This window comes from Pseudorca crassidens, chromosome 18 (genome assembly GCF_039906515.1).
Source record: "Pseudorca crassidens isolate mPseCra1 chromosome 18, mPseCra1.hap1, whole genome shotgun sequence".
In the NCBI taxonomy this organism is placed as follows: Eukaryota; Metazoa; Chordata; class Mammalia; order Artiodactyla; family Delphinidae; genus Pseudorca; species Pseudorca crassidens.
Window position 1 is genome coordinate 64258081 of NC_090313.1, and position 19985 is coordinate 64278065.

The 19985-nt window shown below is 42.1% G+C and overlaps 1 protein-coding gene and 1 long non-coding RNA gene across 8 annotated transcripts in view; one reads left to right on the top strand and one right to left on the bottom strand.

Moving 5' to 3' along the window:
- LOC137210956 (uncharacterized) overlaps nt 1-5456 on the bottom strand; it is a 48553-nt gene extending 43097 nt beyond the window's left edge. For all 5 annotated transcript variants that reach the window (XR_010936821.1, XR_010936822.1, XR_010936820.1 and 2 more), the window contains exon 1: nt 5030-5456. This is a non-coding gene — a long non-coding RNA (uncharacterized lncRNA). The remainder of the gene's footprint in view (nt 1-5029) is intronic.
- Nucleotides 5457-5861: 405 nt separating this feature from the next.
- The window catches only part of WDFY2 (WD repeat and FYVE domain containing 2), a 175746-nt gene continuing 161622 nt past the window's right edge, over nt 5862-19985 (top strand). The window contains exon 1 of one of the 3 annotated variants that reach the window (XM_067713040.1): nt 5862-6244. In XM_067713040.1, the coding sequence (XP_067569141.1) occupies nt 6108-6244 (137 nt within the window). In that variant the 5' untranslated portion in view covers nt 5862-6107. Of the gene's footprint in view, nt 6245-18007; nt 18079-19985 lie in introns of those variants that run through there. The other 2 variants (XM_067713039.1, XM_067713041.1) reach the window with 2 other exon arrangements.

Sequence of the window (19985 nt, forward strand, 5' to 3'; positions counted from 1 at the left end):
GCCTTCTTTATAAGTATTCCTGATAAGGGAGAAGAAACAAGGATATTTTGGCTCCTCTTAAGAGGTTTTGAATTCTATAAAGCAGAAATGGGGGTGCATATATCTTTTCTAATTAATGTTTTTGTTTTCTTCAGCAAAATACCGAGGGGTGAAATTGCTGGATCATATGGTAGTTTTGTTTTTTATTTTCTGAGGAAACTTCATACTGTTTTCCATAGTGGCTGCACCAATTTACATTCCCACCAAAAGCGCCACCAGGGAAGCCCCAACCTCTCCATATCTTTGTCAACATTTGTTATTATCTGTATTCTATTTTAGCCATCCTAATAGTTGGAAAGTGGTATCTCATTGTGGTTTTTTTTTTTTGTTGTTGTTGTTGTTGTATGCGGGCCTCTCACTGTTGTGGCCTCTCCCGTTGCGGAGCACAGGCTCCAGACGCGCAGGCTCAGCGGCCATGGCTCACGGGCCAAGCCGCTCTGCGGCATGTGGGATCCTCCTGGACCAGGGCACGAACCCGTGCCCCCTACATCGGCAGGCGGACTCTCAACCACTGTGCCACCAGGGAAGCCCCTCATTGTGGTTTTGATTTGCATTTCCTTGATGACTAATGATGTTGATCATCTTTTTATGTGCTTATTGGTCATGTATATATATTCTTTGCGGGAATGTCTATTCAGATTCTTTGCCAATTTAAAAATTGGTTTATTTGTCTTTTTACTATTGAATTGTAAGAGTTACTTATATATTCTAGATATAAGTCCCTTGTCAGATATATGATTTGCAAAAATTTTCTCTTGACAATGTGATTTTTGACATGTAACTCAGAAAGAATTCAAAGAGTTGAGTAGCACTGATATAACAAGACTCGTTCCACTCACATATATTGGGTTGGCCAAAAAGTTCCTTTGGTTTTTTTTTTTTTTTTTTTTTTGCAGTATGCGGGCCTCTCGCTGTTGTGGCTTCTCCCGTTGCGGAGCACAGGCTCCAGACGCGCAGGCTCAGTGGCCATGGCTCACGGGCCCAGCCGCTCTGCGGCATGTGGGATCTTCCCAGACCGGGGCACAAACCCGTGTCCCCTGCATCGGCAGGTGGACTCTCAACCACTGCGCCACCAGGGAAGCCCTCCTTTGGTTTTTAAGTAAAAATAAAAGACACATTCTTCATTTTCACCAAGAACTTTATTGAACAACATATTCACCCTTTTGTTCCACTACCTTCTGCCATTTTTCAGGCAACTTCACAATCCCATCTTCCCAAAACTTTTTATCTGTTTGAGCAAAGAACTGTTCCAGGTGCTTTTACAGTCTTCCAGGGAATTGAAATTTTTTCCATTAAGAGAATTTTGTAAAGACCGAAATAAATGGAAATCCGAAGGTGCAATGTCTGGTGAATATGGTGGATGAATCACAACTTCCCAGCCAAGCTCTAACAGGTTTTGCCTTGTCATCAAAGAAACGTGCGGTCTTGTGGTATCCTGATGGAAGATTATGTGTTTTCTGTTGACTTATTCGGGATGCTTTTTGTTGAGTGCTTCTTTCAGGTGGTCTAATTGGGAGCAGTACTTGTTGGAATTAATTATTTGGTTTTCCGGAAGGAGCTCATAATAGAGGACTCCCTTCCAATCCCACGATATACACAACATCACCTTCTTTGGATGAAGACTGGCCTTTGGTGGGGTTGGTGGTGGTTCATTTCACTTGCCCCACGATCTCTTCCGTTCCACATTATTGTACAGTATCTACTTTGCATCACCTGTCACAATTTGTTCTCAAAACGGAACGTTTTCATTACGTCTAAGTAGAGATTTGCTGGCGGAAATACGGTCAAGGAGGTTTTTTTCGCTTAACTTACGTGGAACCCAAACATCAAAGTGATGAACTTAACCAAGCTGGTGCAAATGATTTTCAACACTTGATTTGGGTATTTTGAGTATGTCGTCTAACTCCTGCATGGCATATTGTTGATTGTTCTCAATTAATGTCTCGGTTTGATTGCCATCAACTTCAACTGGTCTTCCTGACTGTGGAGCATCGTCCAGCGAGAAATCTCCAGCATGAAACTTGGCAAACCACTTTTGACATGTTTGATCAGTCACAGCACCTTCTCCATACACTGCACAAATCTTTTTTACCTTTCTTGAAATAATAAAGCATAAATGGCTGAAAATGTTGCTTTCTTTCTTCCATCTTCAATATTAAAATGGCTACACAAAAATTCACCAATTTTGATGTCTTTTTTTAAATGCACGCTGATATGACAGCTGTCACATACAATCTAACAAAATTGTTTTGACTGAAGTTAAAGACAACAAACCATCGTATGGAAAAAACAAACGAATATTTTGGCCAACCCAATATTTATATAAATGAGATTTCTTAGCCCTTATATTTACAAGATAAAATATAGGAACAGAATTCATCCTGAATCCTCTTAATTCTATCAGTAAATCATTATTTATCCTTGGATACAGGGGAATGTAAAAACGTAGGCTTGTTCATCTTGAATAATAATTTTCATTAAACATTTCTAGTTAAAATTTACTTTTTATGTTTAATAATTTTTATATACATTTCTAATAGACTTATGTTGTTTTGACCTATTGTGTACTAACAATTGTAAGGATCAGTTAATGTAGAAGAAACTTTTAAAAATCAGAGATTTATGGCCTTAGTATATTAAGTAAATCGTAGAATTTAAATATATATACATTTTTTTTGTTTGTTTCAGATAGTATTACAGGGAAATCAATAAAAGATCATCAAGCGTGAACTATTTACAACAAATGTTAATATTTACAAGATGCTACAACTCAGACTTTTTGGAATATTTAAATTTATATACTGAAATTCTTCAAAATTCTTTAAGGTGGAATATGAACAAAGGAGTTTGAGAATCATTTTTCTAGCAGTAGTCTACTTCGTTCCGTCTTTAATCTCTATTAGAATGCCCTTTCCTGAGGGTGGGGAATTGGGGCTAAGCGGTCTTAGATTTCCTGAGAGTTAGCAAGAGTTCCCAACCTGGGTCTCTGATACTTGTGTGCCTTGCGAAATTGCACGTAAAATTGCACGTAAAATATAAGTGTACATATACATACACTCCCCCACTCCAGTTGATCTGTAATATTCAACTGGTTTTTCATAAGGTCTGTGACCTAAAACGTTTAAGAACTACTGTAACTACTACCTTCCTCTCACCTGCCTATTAGTACACCTCATGTATCTCATGCTAGGCCTTTCTCTTGGGTACCAATTAATCACTTGTTGCCTTTACCATACCGCTATTATCGTCTGCCTGCTGGATATCATCTGCAGTTTTGTGTCTTCTCCCAAGGATCACCCGATCCCAGGAATTAGGGCAAGTTCCAGATACCAGTCTTTCCATTATGCTCTAGTGGAACAGAGTTAAACAAATCCTGAATGGCCTTTCTATTCATTTATTTAACGAATACTTAACAACATGCCTCCTGATATGCCAGGTACTATTCTAAAGGCTAGGAATACAACGATGAACAGGCAGACAGGTCTCTCCTCTCCCAGTGTTTCTCTTCTGGAAGAGGAAGACTAAGAACTAAATAAGAAACACACAAGATTATTTTGGGCAGAAGTAAGTACTGTGAAGAAAACAAACCCGGGTGATATGACAACGAGTGTTATGAAGAAGTAGGGTTCGGTTGGAAGGTCAGGACTCTTTAAGGAGCTAACATCGGAGCTGAAGCCTGAGTGGTGAGAAGAAAGTAGCCGAGAGGTGAACACAGTTGGTGCAAAGGCCGCCAGGAGGAAGGAGGTTGGTGTTTCTGGGGAATTTCCAAGCCAGAGCTTGGAAAGTACTGAGCAGAAGAGGTGAGGTTGGAGAGGCGTTTCATCTCGAGTGCAACAGTAAGTCAACGATGTGTTTTAAGCAGAGGAGGAACTGATCTGGTTTATATTTTAAAACAAAATCCTTCTGGCTACTTTGATAAAAATGGATTGTATGGGTTCAAGAGAAGAAATAGAGAAAGCAGTTAGGCTACCATGGTAGTAGAGGCCAGAGATTATGGTGACTTGGACTGGGGTGGAGATGATATAAATGGGAAAATTCAAGATACACTTTGGAGGTGGAGCTGATAGGACTTCTAAATGGTCTGGACAGAATTGTGAAGGAAAAGAGAAGAGTCAAGGATGACTCCTAGGAAGTTAGTTTTGAACAAGTGGGTGAATGATGCAGTAGATTTAAAGATACTATTTGGGAATGCTTGGAACACCTACTGAACAGTTAAGTGACAGAGTGGAGTAGCTTTAGATACATGAGCCTGGAGTTAGAAATGTGGTCAGCGTAGAGATTATTATGGGAGTCAGGAGCTTACGGATGGCATTTAAAACCACTGTGGCAGGCTGAATAATGTCCCCCTGAATATGGCCATGTCCTAATTCCTGGAATCTTAAAGAACCTACTGTGTATGAAGGCACTTAAAATCTGTCACTTGTAAGCCTCACAACAACCCAAGGTAGGTGTTATTATCCTCCACTTGGCAGCTGGGGAACTGGAGGCTCAGAGAAGTGGAAAGCCGTGTTTTGCACTGTGCTTTGAGACAGGTCCAGCTTACCTACCGCCTCGGCTGCCCAAAAACCTGCCTTATAAAATGCATTTCTACGCGGCCTGTCCCATTCTTTGTCTAGCTCTGGCATATTATTTTTCTCACCTTCAGAGCCCTTGCCAGCCCAATTACACCACAGAGACCATGACCACTCCTCAGCTAGCTTGTTAACTGTGGAAGGGCTTAGTGGGATTATCACATAACCAACTACTCCGCATGCCAGGCCCTTTGCCAGGCACCTAACATGCATTCACAAATCACAGATTACTCTATCCATCGTCTCTGGAGCAATCTAAAAAGGAAGGATTACTGGGGAATGGGAAGAAGTCAGGAGCAGGGGCGCCTGAGTTTAAGTCTGGGGGTGCTATAGCCCTGACTTGAAGCTAAAGTAATCCTGGTCTAGTAACTTAACCATCTAAGAAAACAAGGAGGTTAACACTACAGATCATCTCTAACCTCTATCAAGGATGCTTGCATGACAGCTTTTCTTCTTTTCCCACTCCTGGAGCTCCACTATTATGTGCAGTGGCAGGGCCGTAGCGACTGTCTGCTCCGCGATGGCTGCCCTTCAGTTCCCTGCCTTAGAGGCCAGACCCAGCCGTGACTCGGCCAATCGCCCGGGAGGCCGCGGAGCCCCTCAGGCCAGGAGCGGTGAGAAGTGGGCGATAGGTCATTTCAGGACAAGGAAGCGAAGGCTCTGAAAAACTACAACTCCCAGAAGCCCGTGGGGGTGCCAATCGGAGGCCTGTGGCTGGTGCGTCTTGGGAGCTGTAAACCACGCTTCATTACAAGGCCGCGCCGGACAGGTAACTCGGGCGCATGCCCAGTCACGTCCCCACTAGCTCAGCTTTTTTCCTTCCTGCGGGATACTTCTCTTTCCGGCCTCGCCCAGGCGCGCTTTTCCCCGCCCCACCTCCGCCCCCTTTTCAGGGATTTCGGAGTGGGCGGGGCCCCTGGCAAGCGCGTTCCCAGGAATGTGTACGCGCGCGTTCACGGGAGATTAAAGAGGGAGGGGACTAAATACTGGGTGTGGAAGGTGGCGAGGAGGCCGCGGATCACGGAAGGCGCATGCGTTCTAGAGGCGGTGCCGCGCGGCTTCGGGAATGGCGGAGGGGCGGGGTGGAAATGGGCTCGTGGCCTGACGCATGCGCATTGGGCCGCCAGCGCCCCGCCTCCTTTTTCAGTTTCCCCTCCTCCTCCACCACCCTTCCGGAAGTGCAGCCGCCCTGGCGCCCACCAGCGGCCACCCCCTGCGGCAGGCTCCGCCCCCGCCGGCCCCGCCCCCACGGCTCTCCGCCCCCTCCTCCGGTGGTGGTGCCGGGTTGCAGCGCCGGTCGTGGAGGTTTCGGTGCCCGAAGCCGGGAGCGCAGAGTCGTTCCCGGGAGCGCCGGCCAGGCTATGATCGCGGGTCCCCGGCGGCCCGCTCCGGCCAACCAGAGTCCCTGTCTCAGCTTGTGCCCGTGCCCGAGAGGTCTCCTCAGCTCGACCCCGCGGCGCAGTTGGCGGCGGCGCCCGCAGTGCGCCCCCTCCTCCGATGGCGGCAGAGATCCAGCCCAAGCCGCTGACCCGCAAGCCGATCCTGCTGCAGCGGGTCGAGGGGTCTCAGGAGGTGGTGAATATGGCCGTGATCGTGCCCAAGGAGGAGGGCGTCATCAGTGTCTCGGAGGACAGGTACGAACCGCTGCCCCTCGGCCGCGAGGAGGGGCGGAACGCGCCGGCGGTCCCAGAGCCCGCTTCAGGGGCTGTGCCTCCACGTCGGCGCGAGTGTAGAGTGCTCTCCCAAGTTGTTATTATAATGCGCATCCTGGTGCTGCCGGTGTCCAGCTGCGCGTGGCCGCCGCTGCGTGGCTCCGGAAAGCGGAGCCCGGACAGCGGCGTTCTGTCTGGCCTTGCCCGGGTGGCGCCTGCCGGGGCCAGGCTGGCCCTTGGACTAACGGTGCACCGGCCACTGGACCTTGGTCCAGCTCCTAGGACAGGAAGGGGAGAGGGTGGAACTGCCCGGCCCTGCAGGTGTGTGCGTGGGGAGGATGCTCCAAGCCGCTTGTGTGACATAACTAAGAGGTTTTGAGAACTCTGGTATAGTTCTTAAGGCTCCAGACCCAGGAAAGCAAATGCCACTCCCTTCTCCCAGACATTCCCACCGAATCCAGATCTCCCAGACATCTTACACTGAATTCAATGAATATTGCAAGTTGTGAAGAGTATTAGGGCTTCTGCCCAGGAGAGGTGACTTCTCTGCTTTGCCCTCCTTGTCTCTTCAAGCTCAAGGGGAAGCTCCTAGAACTTTCAAGGGACCACTGCTGCAAATAGCTCTTGAGTTCCTTCCCTTTGCTTGCTTCCTTTCTTTTTGCCTAATTTTGCTTAATTTGCCGAAGTAGAACTAGTTCTGCCTTTAGTATTCTCCCTTGTTTTTCAGACAGTGCGTTTTTTGCTTTAACTTAATGACCTTTAATGCAGAAATTATGCAGATGAAGCTAGTTTCCAGAGGAATGAAGCTTGAATATAGTAGTTATGGTTTTGATCTGGAATTGTTGCTTTTATAATATCAACTAGTATTCTAAAAAATGTCACATTATAGAGGTATATGTCAAGGAGCTTTTAACCTTAAAATAGGAGTTACGTTTTCTTAATGTAAGTTCAAATTATGCTGAGGTAGAAAATATTTTTTTCTTGGTGACTTGTAAAATTTCCAGGCAAAGGTAAAGCAACAAAGTGTTCATACTGTCTCTATAGTCATTTCAGTGCTTTGCATACAATGTGGCTTCAAAAAATATGCCTGATAGGTCTATTCATATCATAGGTTCTTCAGTATAACTAGGATGACTATATTAATGACATATTTTTGTCTACATCATACTCCATACAAATGGCCAAATGGTGCCTGATTCACTTCCTGTGCAGATTCAAGGGAAAACATTGTAAACATACACCAATGGCAAGCAGTCTGCCAAGAACAGAAGAAATTCATGGCTGCAGTGGAATACATGGATGTAGAAACCATTTGAAATTCACGAAGAAGGCTTATGAGTGTTTAACTTTTCCATGGAGGCAAAATTCTACAAAAGAGATTGCTTCTGGACTTAGAAATTCTTTGTCACAGAATCGCGTTTTAAAAAGAATATATTGATAGACATCACTTTCTCTGTAACTACTGGAGATGAAACTGCTCAACCGAACTGCGGTAGGAAATTCATAAGTAAGTTTGTTGAATCAAGGAAGAGAGGCAGAAAGGTAGCTAAACCTAAGCTCCTTTAATAATTAGTTTTGAAACTTTTTGCTTTGGTTGATGCTTTGGGAGTAGAGGTTAGTTTTCATAGGTTTTTTTTTTTTTTTTTTCCCTAAGTGTTCAAAGGGATCTTAGAGGTTATTTGCTGTAACAGCTTCATTTTACAGATGAGAAAATTAGGCCAGAGAATTTACCTGCCCAAATTCATGTAACTAGTGGCGGAGCCAGGCCTGGCTCCTGTCTTCTGATTTCCATTTCACTGTGTTTATCCTGAAGGAAACAGCTTTAGTCGGGATGCATTTCAGAGTATTTGGAGAAGCTGAAGTCGCGTATATGACAGAGAGTGAAGATAAGTTTCATTTGATTATGGGACAACATAAATGCAATAATGTTTAGCTATTTATTAAGCTTAATTTTCACTTTCCTAGTTTACAGTGTAAGTAATAGAAGATATTTTATTATGCAGTTGCTGTTAAATAAGTAAGGCTAGGATTTATTCTTTACATATCTTTTTATTATTACTCAAGTTGACCAGTCTATGTTTCTGTAGGTCATATAGTCACATGTGACAAGAACTTTGTTATTTAGAGCTCAGTGTCGTTTATGGCTTCTATTAAAAGAGAACTGATCTGTATTCTTGCTTTTCAAAATCCAGTGTCACTGTCAGTTGACATAATTATCATTATCAAGATATGAAGAGAGAATATTGATTTTCATCAAAACCTACCAAGCCATTTCCATCAACCACTTCAGTTAGAAACTAGTAGTTTTCATTCCTGAACTGTAAGGTTAAGCCACAAAATATTGTCCCATCCCTGAATGGCAGTGTCCCGTAAGTTCTTTTGAAACCTTGGTTTTCCTTTTTGACCTCTGATTCCCAATAGCCTTTGAAAACGCTTAACATTTTCCATCTATAACAGTGTTATAGGTACTTGTTATCCATTTATCTTCTTCTCCATGAATTCCCTAAGATGCTATGTGTGTCTTACTCATTGTAATATCTGTAAGGCCTAGTATGGTGGCTGGCACACAGTAGGCCCTCAAGAAACATTTGTTGTGTTGGTGACTGGTCTTTTTCTCGTTCCTGAAAGCACAGCATCTTAACTGTTGTAGACATTTCATTGATATTTGTTTGAATGAACTTTATGACAACCTGTGAAAGTTCTGTTGGACAAATGTACGGAAAAGGATTGGACTGGATGGCCTTAAAAGTGCCTTAAAAATCTGAAAGTCAATGCATTGCTTCATTCATTCCATCAACAAACATTTGAGTCCCTACTGTGTTCTAAGCACATGTGTACACTTCATTGGTGAAAATGACAAGGTCCTTTCAAGATACTCACAATTTATTTGGGGGGGGCAGATTTTAGAAGAAAATAAAACCACAAACTCTAAGATTTAATATTGAAAAGAGAATTTTTAGATGGGGAAGAGTAGCTGGATTCCACAGCCATTGTTGTTCCCTAAATTTTACTTACCTTTGGAGGATTCTTCCACTTGGACTACCATTTGCACCCTATGGCTGCCGTTAGTCGTGGGCTGGTGATATTCTAATCTTCAGGCCCAAGAGTGGTAAAAACCCTTACCCTCAGTTCATCTGAGCACAGTTAAGACAGCCTGGACCTTTACTGGATACCAAGGGAGAAAATATAAGGAAATAGAAGAAATATAAAAACGGGAGTTCCCTGGTGGTCTAGTGGTTAGTGGTTAGGACTCAGCACTTTCACTGCCATGGCCTGGGTTCAGTCCCTGGTTGGGGAACTCCTGTAAGCCTCACCTCACAGCCAAAAAAAAGAAAAGGAAGAAGAAATATAAAAACAGTCTGACTTACAAGTATAGATTTGTGGTGCTATCATAAAATGGAATTTGTTCTCAGAACTCACTGTCCTTATCTGAGTCTGTCTTTGCTTTGGTTGTAGCTGGATTCTGTCTCCAAAGGATATGCCCAACTTTGGTACATTGGGTTCCTCATTTCCCAGCTTCTGTCTGGACTGTCTCTTCTGAGTGACTGCCATTTTTTTTTTTTTTTGTGGTACACGGGCCTCTCTCAACGGGCCTCTCCCGTTGCGGAGCACAGGCTCCGGACGCGCAGGCTCAGCAGCCATGGCTCACGGGCCCAGGTGCTCCGCGGCATGTGGGATCTTCCCAGACCGGGGCACAAACCCGTGTCCCCTGCATCGGCAGGCGGACTCTCAACCACTGCGCCACCAGGGAAGCCCGTGACTGCCATTTTAACATTCCTTGCTTAGGAGTTTCCTCACAGACATCTTGGGTCTATTTTGGTCAATACCGATCTCTAGCCTGCAGCTTACCAGGGTAGCTGGTAAGCCACCTGCAGCTCCCTTGTCCAGTGGCAGCCTCTTCAAGTGTTGAAAACCAGAAGAGACTGCTCCAGGTGGGAGCCAGCCCTGTCCAGACGTTTTAACTTTGTAAGTTATTTATATGCATATCTTAACACAAGTCAGCAATCTTAGAATTCATACAGAGTTTCTCTAGGTAATTACTATTAGACAGTTATAGAAAATTGTTCCTTCACCAGGAGTAAAAAGGGGTCAGATTTTTATCTCATATAAGGAGATGTGTTGAAGACGGGTACAAACACCATCCACTGGGGTCATCGAAGCATCTCCTCTGCTTGCAGTGGTTAGAGAAGAGACCAAGGAGCTCTCCTCCAGGTGGGTCTTGCGGGATGAGTAGAAGTTCATGTGAGAAAGCTAGGGTGTTGGAAGGGGCATTCTAGCTAGAGGGGGAAGAGAAAACTCCTGGGGCACTGAGAAGCACTAGAACGAACTGGTTAAGAATGCACTCAGGAGCCATGCAGCTTGAATTCAGAACTCAGCTCTGAGTGTCACACTTGGAGGAATCTGGAAAATTGGTGTCTCCACAGGAGTAATTGTGATAGCGAACATTCCCAAAACCTCTGAGTGCAAGAATTTGGAATTCTCTTGGGAGATAAAAAAGAGCTGAGGGTGTGGTGGCAGGGTGTTGTGGAGGAGACCATGGGGAGGGGTCTGCAGGGGAGAGGGTAATGGGGAGGGACTGCGGAGTTTGCTTTTTCATTTTTGGCCACGACTCGCAGCTCACTGTTTCTTAGCTCTCTGACCAGGGATCGAACCCGTGCCCCCTGCAGTGGAAGCATGGAGTCTTAACCACTGGACCGCCAGGAAAGTCCCGGGGAGGGACTGTGGAGAACTGCCACCTTATATTCTGACTTCATTCGGGACCAATTTAGGCAACATTGTTATCTGTGTTCTCTGTAGGCCCTAAGGGCACATAGGACCATGCAGTGGGTAATAGGAGGTCTCATTTTTGTCTCAATATATGGTCTGACCTCCAGTGCCTAGCACAGAGGAGGCAGCCCATATATATGTTCATTGAATGGATTAAGCAATGACTGATCTATCAGCTGTTTGGAATGGAATGGGCCTGAGGAGGTTGTGAGTTTCTTAGAGCAAAGGTTTAAGTTGAACCTGAGAGAAGCTTAGCTCCTTACTTTGGGCCAGGGTAGTGTTTACAACAAGGGATAGGGGTGGGAAGCGGTTGGAATGAGAGAGTGGTTTGGGTTTTTAAAAATCTTTAAGGCCTTTTTCCCCCAACTCTGATTTTTTTTTGGGGGGAATATTTATTTATTCATTTTGGCTGCACCGGGTCTTAGTTGTGGCACGTGGGATCTTCGTTGCGGCAGGTTTTAGCTGTGGCATGTGGGATCTTTTTCAGTTGCGGCAAGTGGGCTTCTTAGTTGTGGCATGCAGGTGGGATCTAGTTCCCCAACCAGGGATTGAACCTGGGTCCCCTCCTGCATTGGGAGCGTGGAGTCTTACCCACTGGACCACCAGGGAGGTCCCTTTTCCCAACTCTGAACCACTCTAAGAGTCACTACTTGACTATTTCTTCTTCTTCTTTTTTTTATTGGAGTAATAATTTTTATTGGAGTACGGTTGATTTACAATGTTCTGTTAGTTTCTGCTGTACAGCAAAGTGAATCAGTTATACATATACATATAGCCACTCTTTTTTAGATTCTTTTCCCATATAGGTCATTACAGAGTATTGAGTAGAGTTCTCTGTGCTATACAGTAAGTTCTCATTAGTCATCTCTTTTAATATATATAGTAATGTGTATCAATCCCAGTCTCCCAATTTATCCCTCCCCTTCCCCTTGGTAACCATGTTTGTTTTCTACGTCTGTGATTCTGTTTCTGTTTTGTAAGTAGGTTCATTTATGACTATTTCTTGAAAAGATATGTTAAAATACCATTTATAAATCCTCATACTATTGGCTCATACCATTGATTCTTTTCACTGTGAAATTGCACTATCTCGGTTCTCTGGTTGAAACCATTAGTTTTCACTAAATACTTAGACCTTGGATCAGTTCAGTTGAGCTCATGGAGTTTTATGTACCATGCATTTTATAACACTTGCATCAAAACATTTTTTAAATGCAAATCAAAGTTTTTCCCAACGTGCAAGCATAATTCTGAAAGTTGAGGACTTCCTAGAGTGATGGCGTGAGGTCTCTGAAGTTGACAAAGTTAGAAGCCATCTGAACTATTTTTTGAGTGTGTCAAGTCTCTATTTAATGGCATAAAATTAATAAACTTTCAACTATGCACTAGAGATTCATCACTTGGAAGTAGTAATTGCTGGTTTCAAGGTTCCAAAATGGGAATTTGCCCCATATGATTTTGAAAATTAGACCTTTACCCTGAATTCAGAGCACGAGGCAGGCTTCATGTCAGCAAATCTGTCTGGAAACAGGCTGCCTTTGGGTCTCTAAAGGTCAGAATACAAATTGACTTTTTAAGAAAAAAATCACTATGGGAAAGCTGTTTAAGGAGGTTCGCTAGAGGGGCTTAGCTTCTAGTGACCCCAAAGCTCCTGAGGGTTCTGAATTTCCTACTTGATTTACATCGTTAAACCAGACTCTATCCAGGAGCTCAAAGATCTTAATCAGGATACATTCATCTGGATATTGCAAGATAATGGAAAATGTTTGACGCTCCTAAAGTGAGTGACTCTCAGATTTTGAAATCCTGAGCAGCTATCTTGTATCTCAAGTGTTGCTAAACTTACTTTGAAAAAGAAAAATAGGTAAAAAATCATAGGACTGTAGTAGCCATAAGAGACTTCAGAGAGTTGATCTTTTTCCAGGCAAACAAAATCAAAACTTTAAAAATGGAAATACTATTTTTTCCTTGCACAGCATCTTTTGCTGGCTCTGTTTTCAGTTTGAATTTGCCTTTGAGAGGGAGAGATTTTATGTTTGTTGCCGAGAGCCGTCTGGATGTCCTTACAAAGTAACAGCTTTGGGGAAATTAAAACAGCACCGTTTAGAAATCAATAAGTAAATGGTGCTTTAAGACAAAATAAGTAGTGATCTCTTGATATCTGTAACACTAAACTAAGTTATATTCAGTGTATACGTACCATCAAGCCAAGCTGTTTTTCTCAATTACAGTATCAGAATAGAAGGAATTCAAAAGCAGGCAGCACTCGTTTATTTTTATGTGAGTAGGTCTCCCAAGGAGAGTGCCACAATTAACCTAGAAATTCCCTAATGCAGAAAAAATAACTTCCCTGGTGCAACTTCAGTAAGCAGTCTCATTAACTTTGTTTTTTATTTAAAGGGCCGGGGTCCTCCCCATCCAAATGCTTCATTTAGTCATTAGTCTGAAAAATTGAGTCAGAGATGTAAGTAACAAGACCAAAAGAGAAAAAAAGTCCTCCTGCTTGTCTCTTGGCAGGCAGTGCTGCTTTGTGCTCTCATGTGCCTTTCATTTAAGGAATCTTGGAAAAGAACTGGACTGGGAGTCTGTTCTCCGCTCAACCCTGCATTGACCTTGGGCATTGGGCATTTCATTGCTGTAAACCTCAGTTTCTCCATCTGGCAGAGGAGAGCCTAGGATTTCCTAGCTGTGACTCTGACACTGCGATGTACCCACATAAGGACTAGATAAGTGTAAAGTCTCTGCAGACCCATCATCCTACACCTGGAGCTGAAGAAAGTGTGCAGAGGGGGCAAAAAAGTGGCATGTGCTCTGTGAGGTGATGTAAAACGATGCCTTTGGATAGCGGCGGTTCTTTATTCCTGGATGAAATATTAAAGAGCCGTTTGTCTTGTATTGGTGCCTAACACCTAGTTGAACTGGGTTCACTACATTCTTATTTCCAGATAAATCCTTTAGTTTCAAACACTAAGCAGTTTAGCTCTGGGTGGTTTTCTGGGCCTTAAGTCAGGGCCTGGATTGTCTAGAGTAACGCTTTTGAAACTGTTTTGACCATAAATCATAGTAAGAACTATATTTAGCATTTGCTACCCAAGACTCATGTACGCTGACACAAAACACACATATGTAACTGAAACGGAAGTTTTATTAAATGGTGTCCTTTTAAGGTGACACGCATACTGATATTTTCTGTTTTGTTGTAGCCTTCATAAAATCCTAGCTGTGACTCAGGCAAATGATTTCATGACCTGTAATGCGTTGAAAACCACAGTTTTGAAATACAGTGCCTTAGAAAAGCTGTTGAAGTTTTGTATCCTCTTTTTCTCTCTATGTAGTTTTGGTTTTCTAGGAGATGGAAATACAGTTCAACTCAGGGACCTGTACCCACCAGCCTACCCCACTCCTGGCCTGTCTTGCTTTTCTGAATTTCCATGGATTAGAGAATTGGCCTAGTCTCATTGGAAGCCTTGGTGTCAGAAGATAACTATTCTAAGCCCTTTCAGCCAGAGAGAGTTCAGAAGAAACCAGGAGTGCAGCAAAAACAGCTGTTTACGTGGCTGCATTTTGACTTCCTGTGATGTGTTCATTTATTACTGAGTTAGGACTCAGAAATGATACATCTCATCTAAGTTATGAATGTCAGGTGCTAACCTCTCTATATGACTGTGCTTTTCTTTTTAGCTGGGTGGATTTACCTATAATGTGGAGCTATTTGGGGATTTTATGTATTTTTTATGTTATTAAATTTTTAATCTCAGTTTCTAAGGATCAATTTATATTTTAAGTAATCATAATCCCTCTGGAGTGTGTTTACATTTTACATAAAGGTAATATAACCATAATAAAGAAGAATTGCTCATAAATCTCTTAGCACAATGACTGTTTGTATTTTATGTATTACCTTCTAGCAGTTTTTTTAATGCAACTTTCAGAAATATGACTGTAATCATACACTTTAATGTTCTTGCTCCCACTTAAAATTGTGCCACCAGCTACCTAGTCTTTAATTATCATTTTAAGTGGCTGTATATTTTTCTTTTCCTTCAGTATTCACCCATATTTATTTAAAGCTTGTACTATATGAATTTGGCCCTGGAACTCCCATTGTGAATAAGATATCCTGCTCTCAAGGTACTGGTAATCTATTGGGTACAGCATCATCATTTATCTGTCACCTACCGTTGGCTATTTATTTTCACTTTTGTAAATGTTATGATGAACAACATGGTTGTGCATATAGGTTTTTTTTTTTTTTCCAGATTTTGGATTATTTCTTTAGGAAAAATTGTAAGAAGATTGCCATGTTGCTTTCCAAAAGTCTTGTGCCACTTTATAATATTTACAGCGACATATGAAGTATTAGTTTTGCCACATCTGAACAGCCATGGATATTATCATTTACAATTTTTTCTGGGGGAGTGGGATAAATTGGGATATGGGGATTGACATATACCACACTACTATATATAAAATAGATAACTAATAAGAACCTACTGTATAGCACAGAGAACTCTACTTAATACTCTGTAATGACCTATATGGGAAAAGAATCTAAAAAAGAGTGGCTAGGGCTTCCCTGGTGGCGCAGTGGTTGAGAGTCCGCCTGCCGAGGCAGGGGACACGGGTTCGTGCCCCGGTCCGGGAAGATCCCACATGCCGCGGAGCGGCTGGGCCCGTGAGCCATGGCCGCCGAGCCTGCACATCCGGAGCCTGTGCTCCGCAACGGGAGAGGCCACAACAGTGAGAGAGGCCCGCGTACCGCAAAAAAAAAAAAAAAAAAAAGAGTGGCTATATGTATATGTATAACTGATTCACTTTGCTGTACAGCAGAAACTAACACAACACTGTAAATCAACTATACTCCAATAAAAATTAATAAAAAATATTTTTTTTTCTTGATAAATTGTAGTACTTCATTGATGTTAATTTGTATGTTTTGGCTGACTTGTGAATATTTTTCTGTTTGCTTGCTTACTTGTTATTTTCTCCTTTTATGAATTGTCTGTTCCTGTCCTCTGTTTCTCCATTGAAGTCTCCTGGTTCTTCTGAACAATATTTTGTAAATATATATTCTATAAATATAGTAAGGATGTTAACCGTGTGTCTCTTATGTATCCAGATATGTCTTATACTCCATTGTTTGCCTTTTTACTTTTTATATAGAAAATGTTTACTATTTAGTTTAACCATCTATCCTTTTTTATAATTTAAATTTCTTCCATCATTCCTAATTTTTGAACGTAATTCTTTACCCAGAGATTCATTGAATATTCATTTTTCTTTCATCCTAGTTATATAATTTGGTAAAAAAAAAACTTTTTGATTTATTTTGAAATGTATTTCATTGGATGGTGTAAATTGAGGAATGTAATGATTTTTCTAAAAGTTGCTGTTATTCAGCATCATTTATTTATTTATGTATTTTTTGCGGTACGCAGGCCTCTCACTGTTGCGGCCTCTCCCGTTGTGGAGCACAGGCTCCGGTCGCGCAGGCTCAGCGGCCATGGCTCATGGGCCTAGCCGCTCCGTGGCATGTGGGATCTTCCCGGACCGGGGCACGAACCCGTGTCCCTTGCATCGGCAGGTGGACTCTCAACCACTGCGCCACCAGCGAAGCCCCAGCATCATCTATTGAATGGTCCTTATGCTTTCTTTTATATTTATTTGTGAAACTACCTTATATTCTCATAAACAAGGCCTACTATGGGCTGTGTTGTATTTTGAGGATCTCTGCTTTTAATACCTGCCCTATACTTAAAAAATTTTTTTTTCTTTTCTTTAAAATTGAAATACAGTTGATGTACAATATTATGTTACTTTCAGGTGTACTACGTAGTGAATTGACATTTGCATATATTGTGAAATTATCACCATGCTAAGTCTAGCAACCATCTGTCCCCATACAAAGTTATTACAGTATTATTGACCATATTTCTTATGTTGTGTGTTACGTCCCCATGGTTTATTTATTTTATAACTGGAGGTTTGTGTCAATCTCCTTTACCTATTCTACCTCCCCACCCCCTTACACTTTTAATTATTGTAGCTAATGTGTTGTTCTTGATTGTTTGCCATTATGTATCTATGATAATAGCTGGACTCTCTCTAGCGGGGTCAGCGAATTAATGGGAAAGGAATCATTTGGCTCTAAATGATTGGCTCTTTCCCAAACTTCAGGATTTCAGAGTCTCAGTTTCTTTATCTATAAATTGGGAATAATGATTCCTCCCAGGATTGTTTGGAGGTTTACATGAGATGATATTCCTGTAGCACGTGGCATTGTACTTGGAGCATAGATGGTGCTCAGTACAAGTTAGTTTTATTGTTTGTTTATGGTACCACCATGCCTGTTGCTGTGGTTCCATTAAGGCTTGACTATTTTAAGAATCACCTTGGATACACAAAAGTGGGGCTATTGAATTTTTGTTGGCTTGTTTCATATAGTTCTGAGTCCCTTTATCTCCTCTAGATGTGCCAAGGTGGGGTTACTCTGTCATCTTTTTACTGCCGCTTCCCAAGCTTGTTCTGTGAAAGCCAGGGGTCAGGGGAGGTATGTGACTGGTGGGTTCTGTGTTCTCTTTTGCAGCCTTTTCTCTCGCTCCATTTGCCACCTTGTCCTGAAATGATGAGTTCATTGTCCCTGCTGGTCTCCTGGAGGGCCAGGGCTGTATATCCTGCGTCTTCCATGGGGAATACCTTGAGGTAGGGATGAAATTTTAATTACCCCAGTTTAGCTGCCCTCCACTGGAAGACTGGGCATTATAAACCAGCAGCTAGTGGGCTGAGGTCCACCCGCAAACAGATTTTGTCTGTACACAATGTTTTTAGAAGTTTGAATTAGTAGCCAAGTTTTTAAAATCTGGATTTCACATAAAAGTCTGGCTTGTTGGCTTCTCTTGACAAATGGGAAGATGTAGCTGGGCCAGGCCGCAAGTTCCCCTGCTGTTGGTCCCTTGATCTGCCCACTTCGCCTACGGTCATCTGAGTGAGGCCATGAGAGGCCACGCCCATGCTGCCCCTGCTGCCTGCTGGTGGGAAAACAGGGCACAGTAAGTAGCCAGAGAGCTTTCCTGTTTTCCTCTGAATCTGAAAGGTATTTTCCCTTTTATGGAGTCAGTGGTTAGAGTTTTCTTGGTATTTGGAAGAAGAAGAAGGAGAAGAAGTTGAAAGATAACCAGAATGCCTGTATTTTTAAAAAATTAGGTAGAGGTGGAGGGAGGAAATTAATACACCTTTCATAAGAGATCCTGATGTTGTACACACAGTAAATAAATGTATAAATAAAGGTGGGTGTTGGTAAATTAGGCGTGGCATCTAGCCTGCCCCTCTCTGGACGCCTTGTAACAGTGATTGAGGCCAGGGATCCAAGTCCCAGAAGCCTGGGTTTGACTCTTGGCTCTGCCATCTCCGAGCTGTGTGATCTTAATCATTTCTGCAAAACCTTCCCAGCTGTAAAATGGGAGTTCAGACAGTACCAGCCTCATAGTGTTATTATGAGGGTTAAACGAATAAGTGTTGGGTCCCAGCCAGTCCTCCAGGAATATTAGGGTTTTTGCTGCCCTTCCTCCAAACTAGTTTTCTAATTATTTAATAACTCTCTTTTCTCTCAAACTCTTCTTTGTCTCTTCTTTGTCTTTGAATCAGTTTCTCTTTCCCTTTCTCCCTTAGTTTTCTCCCTAGTGCTTCTGGAAAGAGTGCTCAAGCATCATTACACTAGTTCTGTGACATTTGGAAAGTCAACCTTCTTTGATCCTCATCTGAAATTGATTTTTCATAGTTTGAAATGACATAATATATGTGAAAATACTTAATATATCAAACGTCCTATAAAAATGTTAAGGATTGTTATCATTTAGCTGGTCATAAATATAAAACATGACTATATACTTTGAATTTAGAGAGTTTTGTCTTCTTTATCCTCATTTTAAAAGCAGATGAATATAATATTTAAATACATTTAAATTCTAATTTTAGAAAAACTTAAAATTAACATTATTACCTTTTATTGTGTAGAGCTGGATTAATATTTTTCTGGAGTCAGTTATCCGCCATAGAAGAAAAAGCTTCCCATGTTGTTAGAGTCTCAGTAATCTGCTTTAGTATTGATATTGGCACTTATGGGACTTGGAAAATCCTAGCTGTCTGATGTTTTATAGGAAGATTTTGTTTGGGGAGAAAGGGTGTTGGGACTAGCTAGGTTATTTCATTATATTCTGATTTTTGAAATATTTTTGAATTCATATTTGAGTGGCTTAATAAGTTCTCTTTACATTTCAAAGTTTAGATCTTTATACAATTTGAAAGAATGAATAATTTTTCTCCAGAAGGTCAAATTCAATTAGAGAGGTTAGTTACGCTTAATCTGATGTGTGGGTTATCTGTAGGTACGTATATGTCTGTGGGCTCTCATAGTTCTCAGGTGTGGTTCTCCTACCCCCTCCGTTTTATTTTAAAAAAATATTCTACCTTACTCTTTTTTTTAATTTAAGACAATTTTTTTTAAGCGGTTTTAGATTTACAACAAAACTGAGAGGGAGGTACGTAGATTTCCCACACATATCCCTGCTCTTACACATGCGTAGTCTCCCCACTATCAGCATCACTCACCAGAACTGTGCATCTTTAATCAAGGATGAGCCCACACTGACCCATCATTGTCACCCAAAGTCTACATTTTACTTAGGACTCACTCTTTGTGGTGTACATTCTACGAGTTTGGACATATGTATGATGACATATCCATGTATAATATCATACAGAGTATTTTCACTGCCCTTAAAAATCCTCTGTGCTCTGCCTATTCATCTCACCCTACCCCATCCCAGCCACTGATCTTTTCTATTTTCTCCATAGTTTTGCTTTTTTCCAGAATGTCTGTCATGTAGTTGGTATCATGCGGTATGTAGGCTTTTCAGATTGGCTTCTTTCACTTAGTAACATACATTTAAGGTTCCTT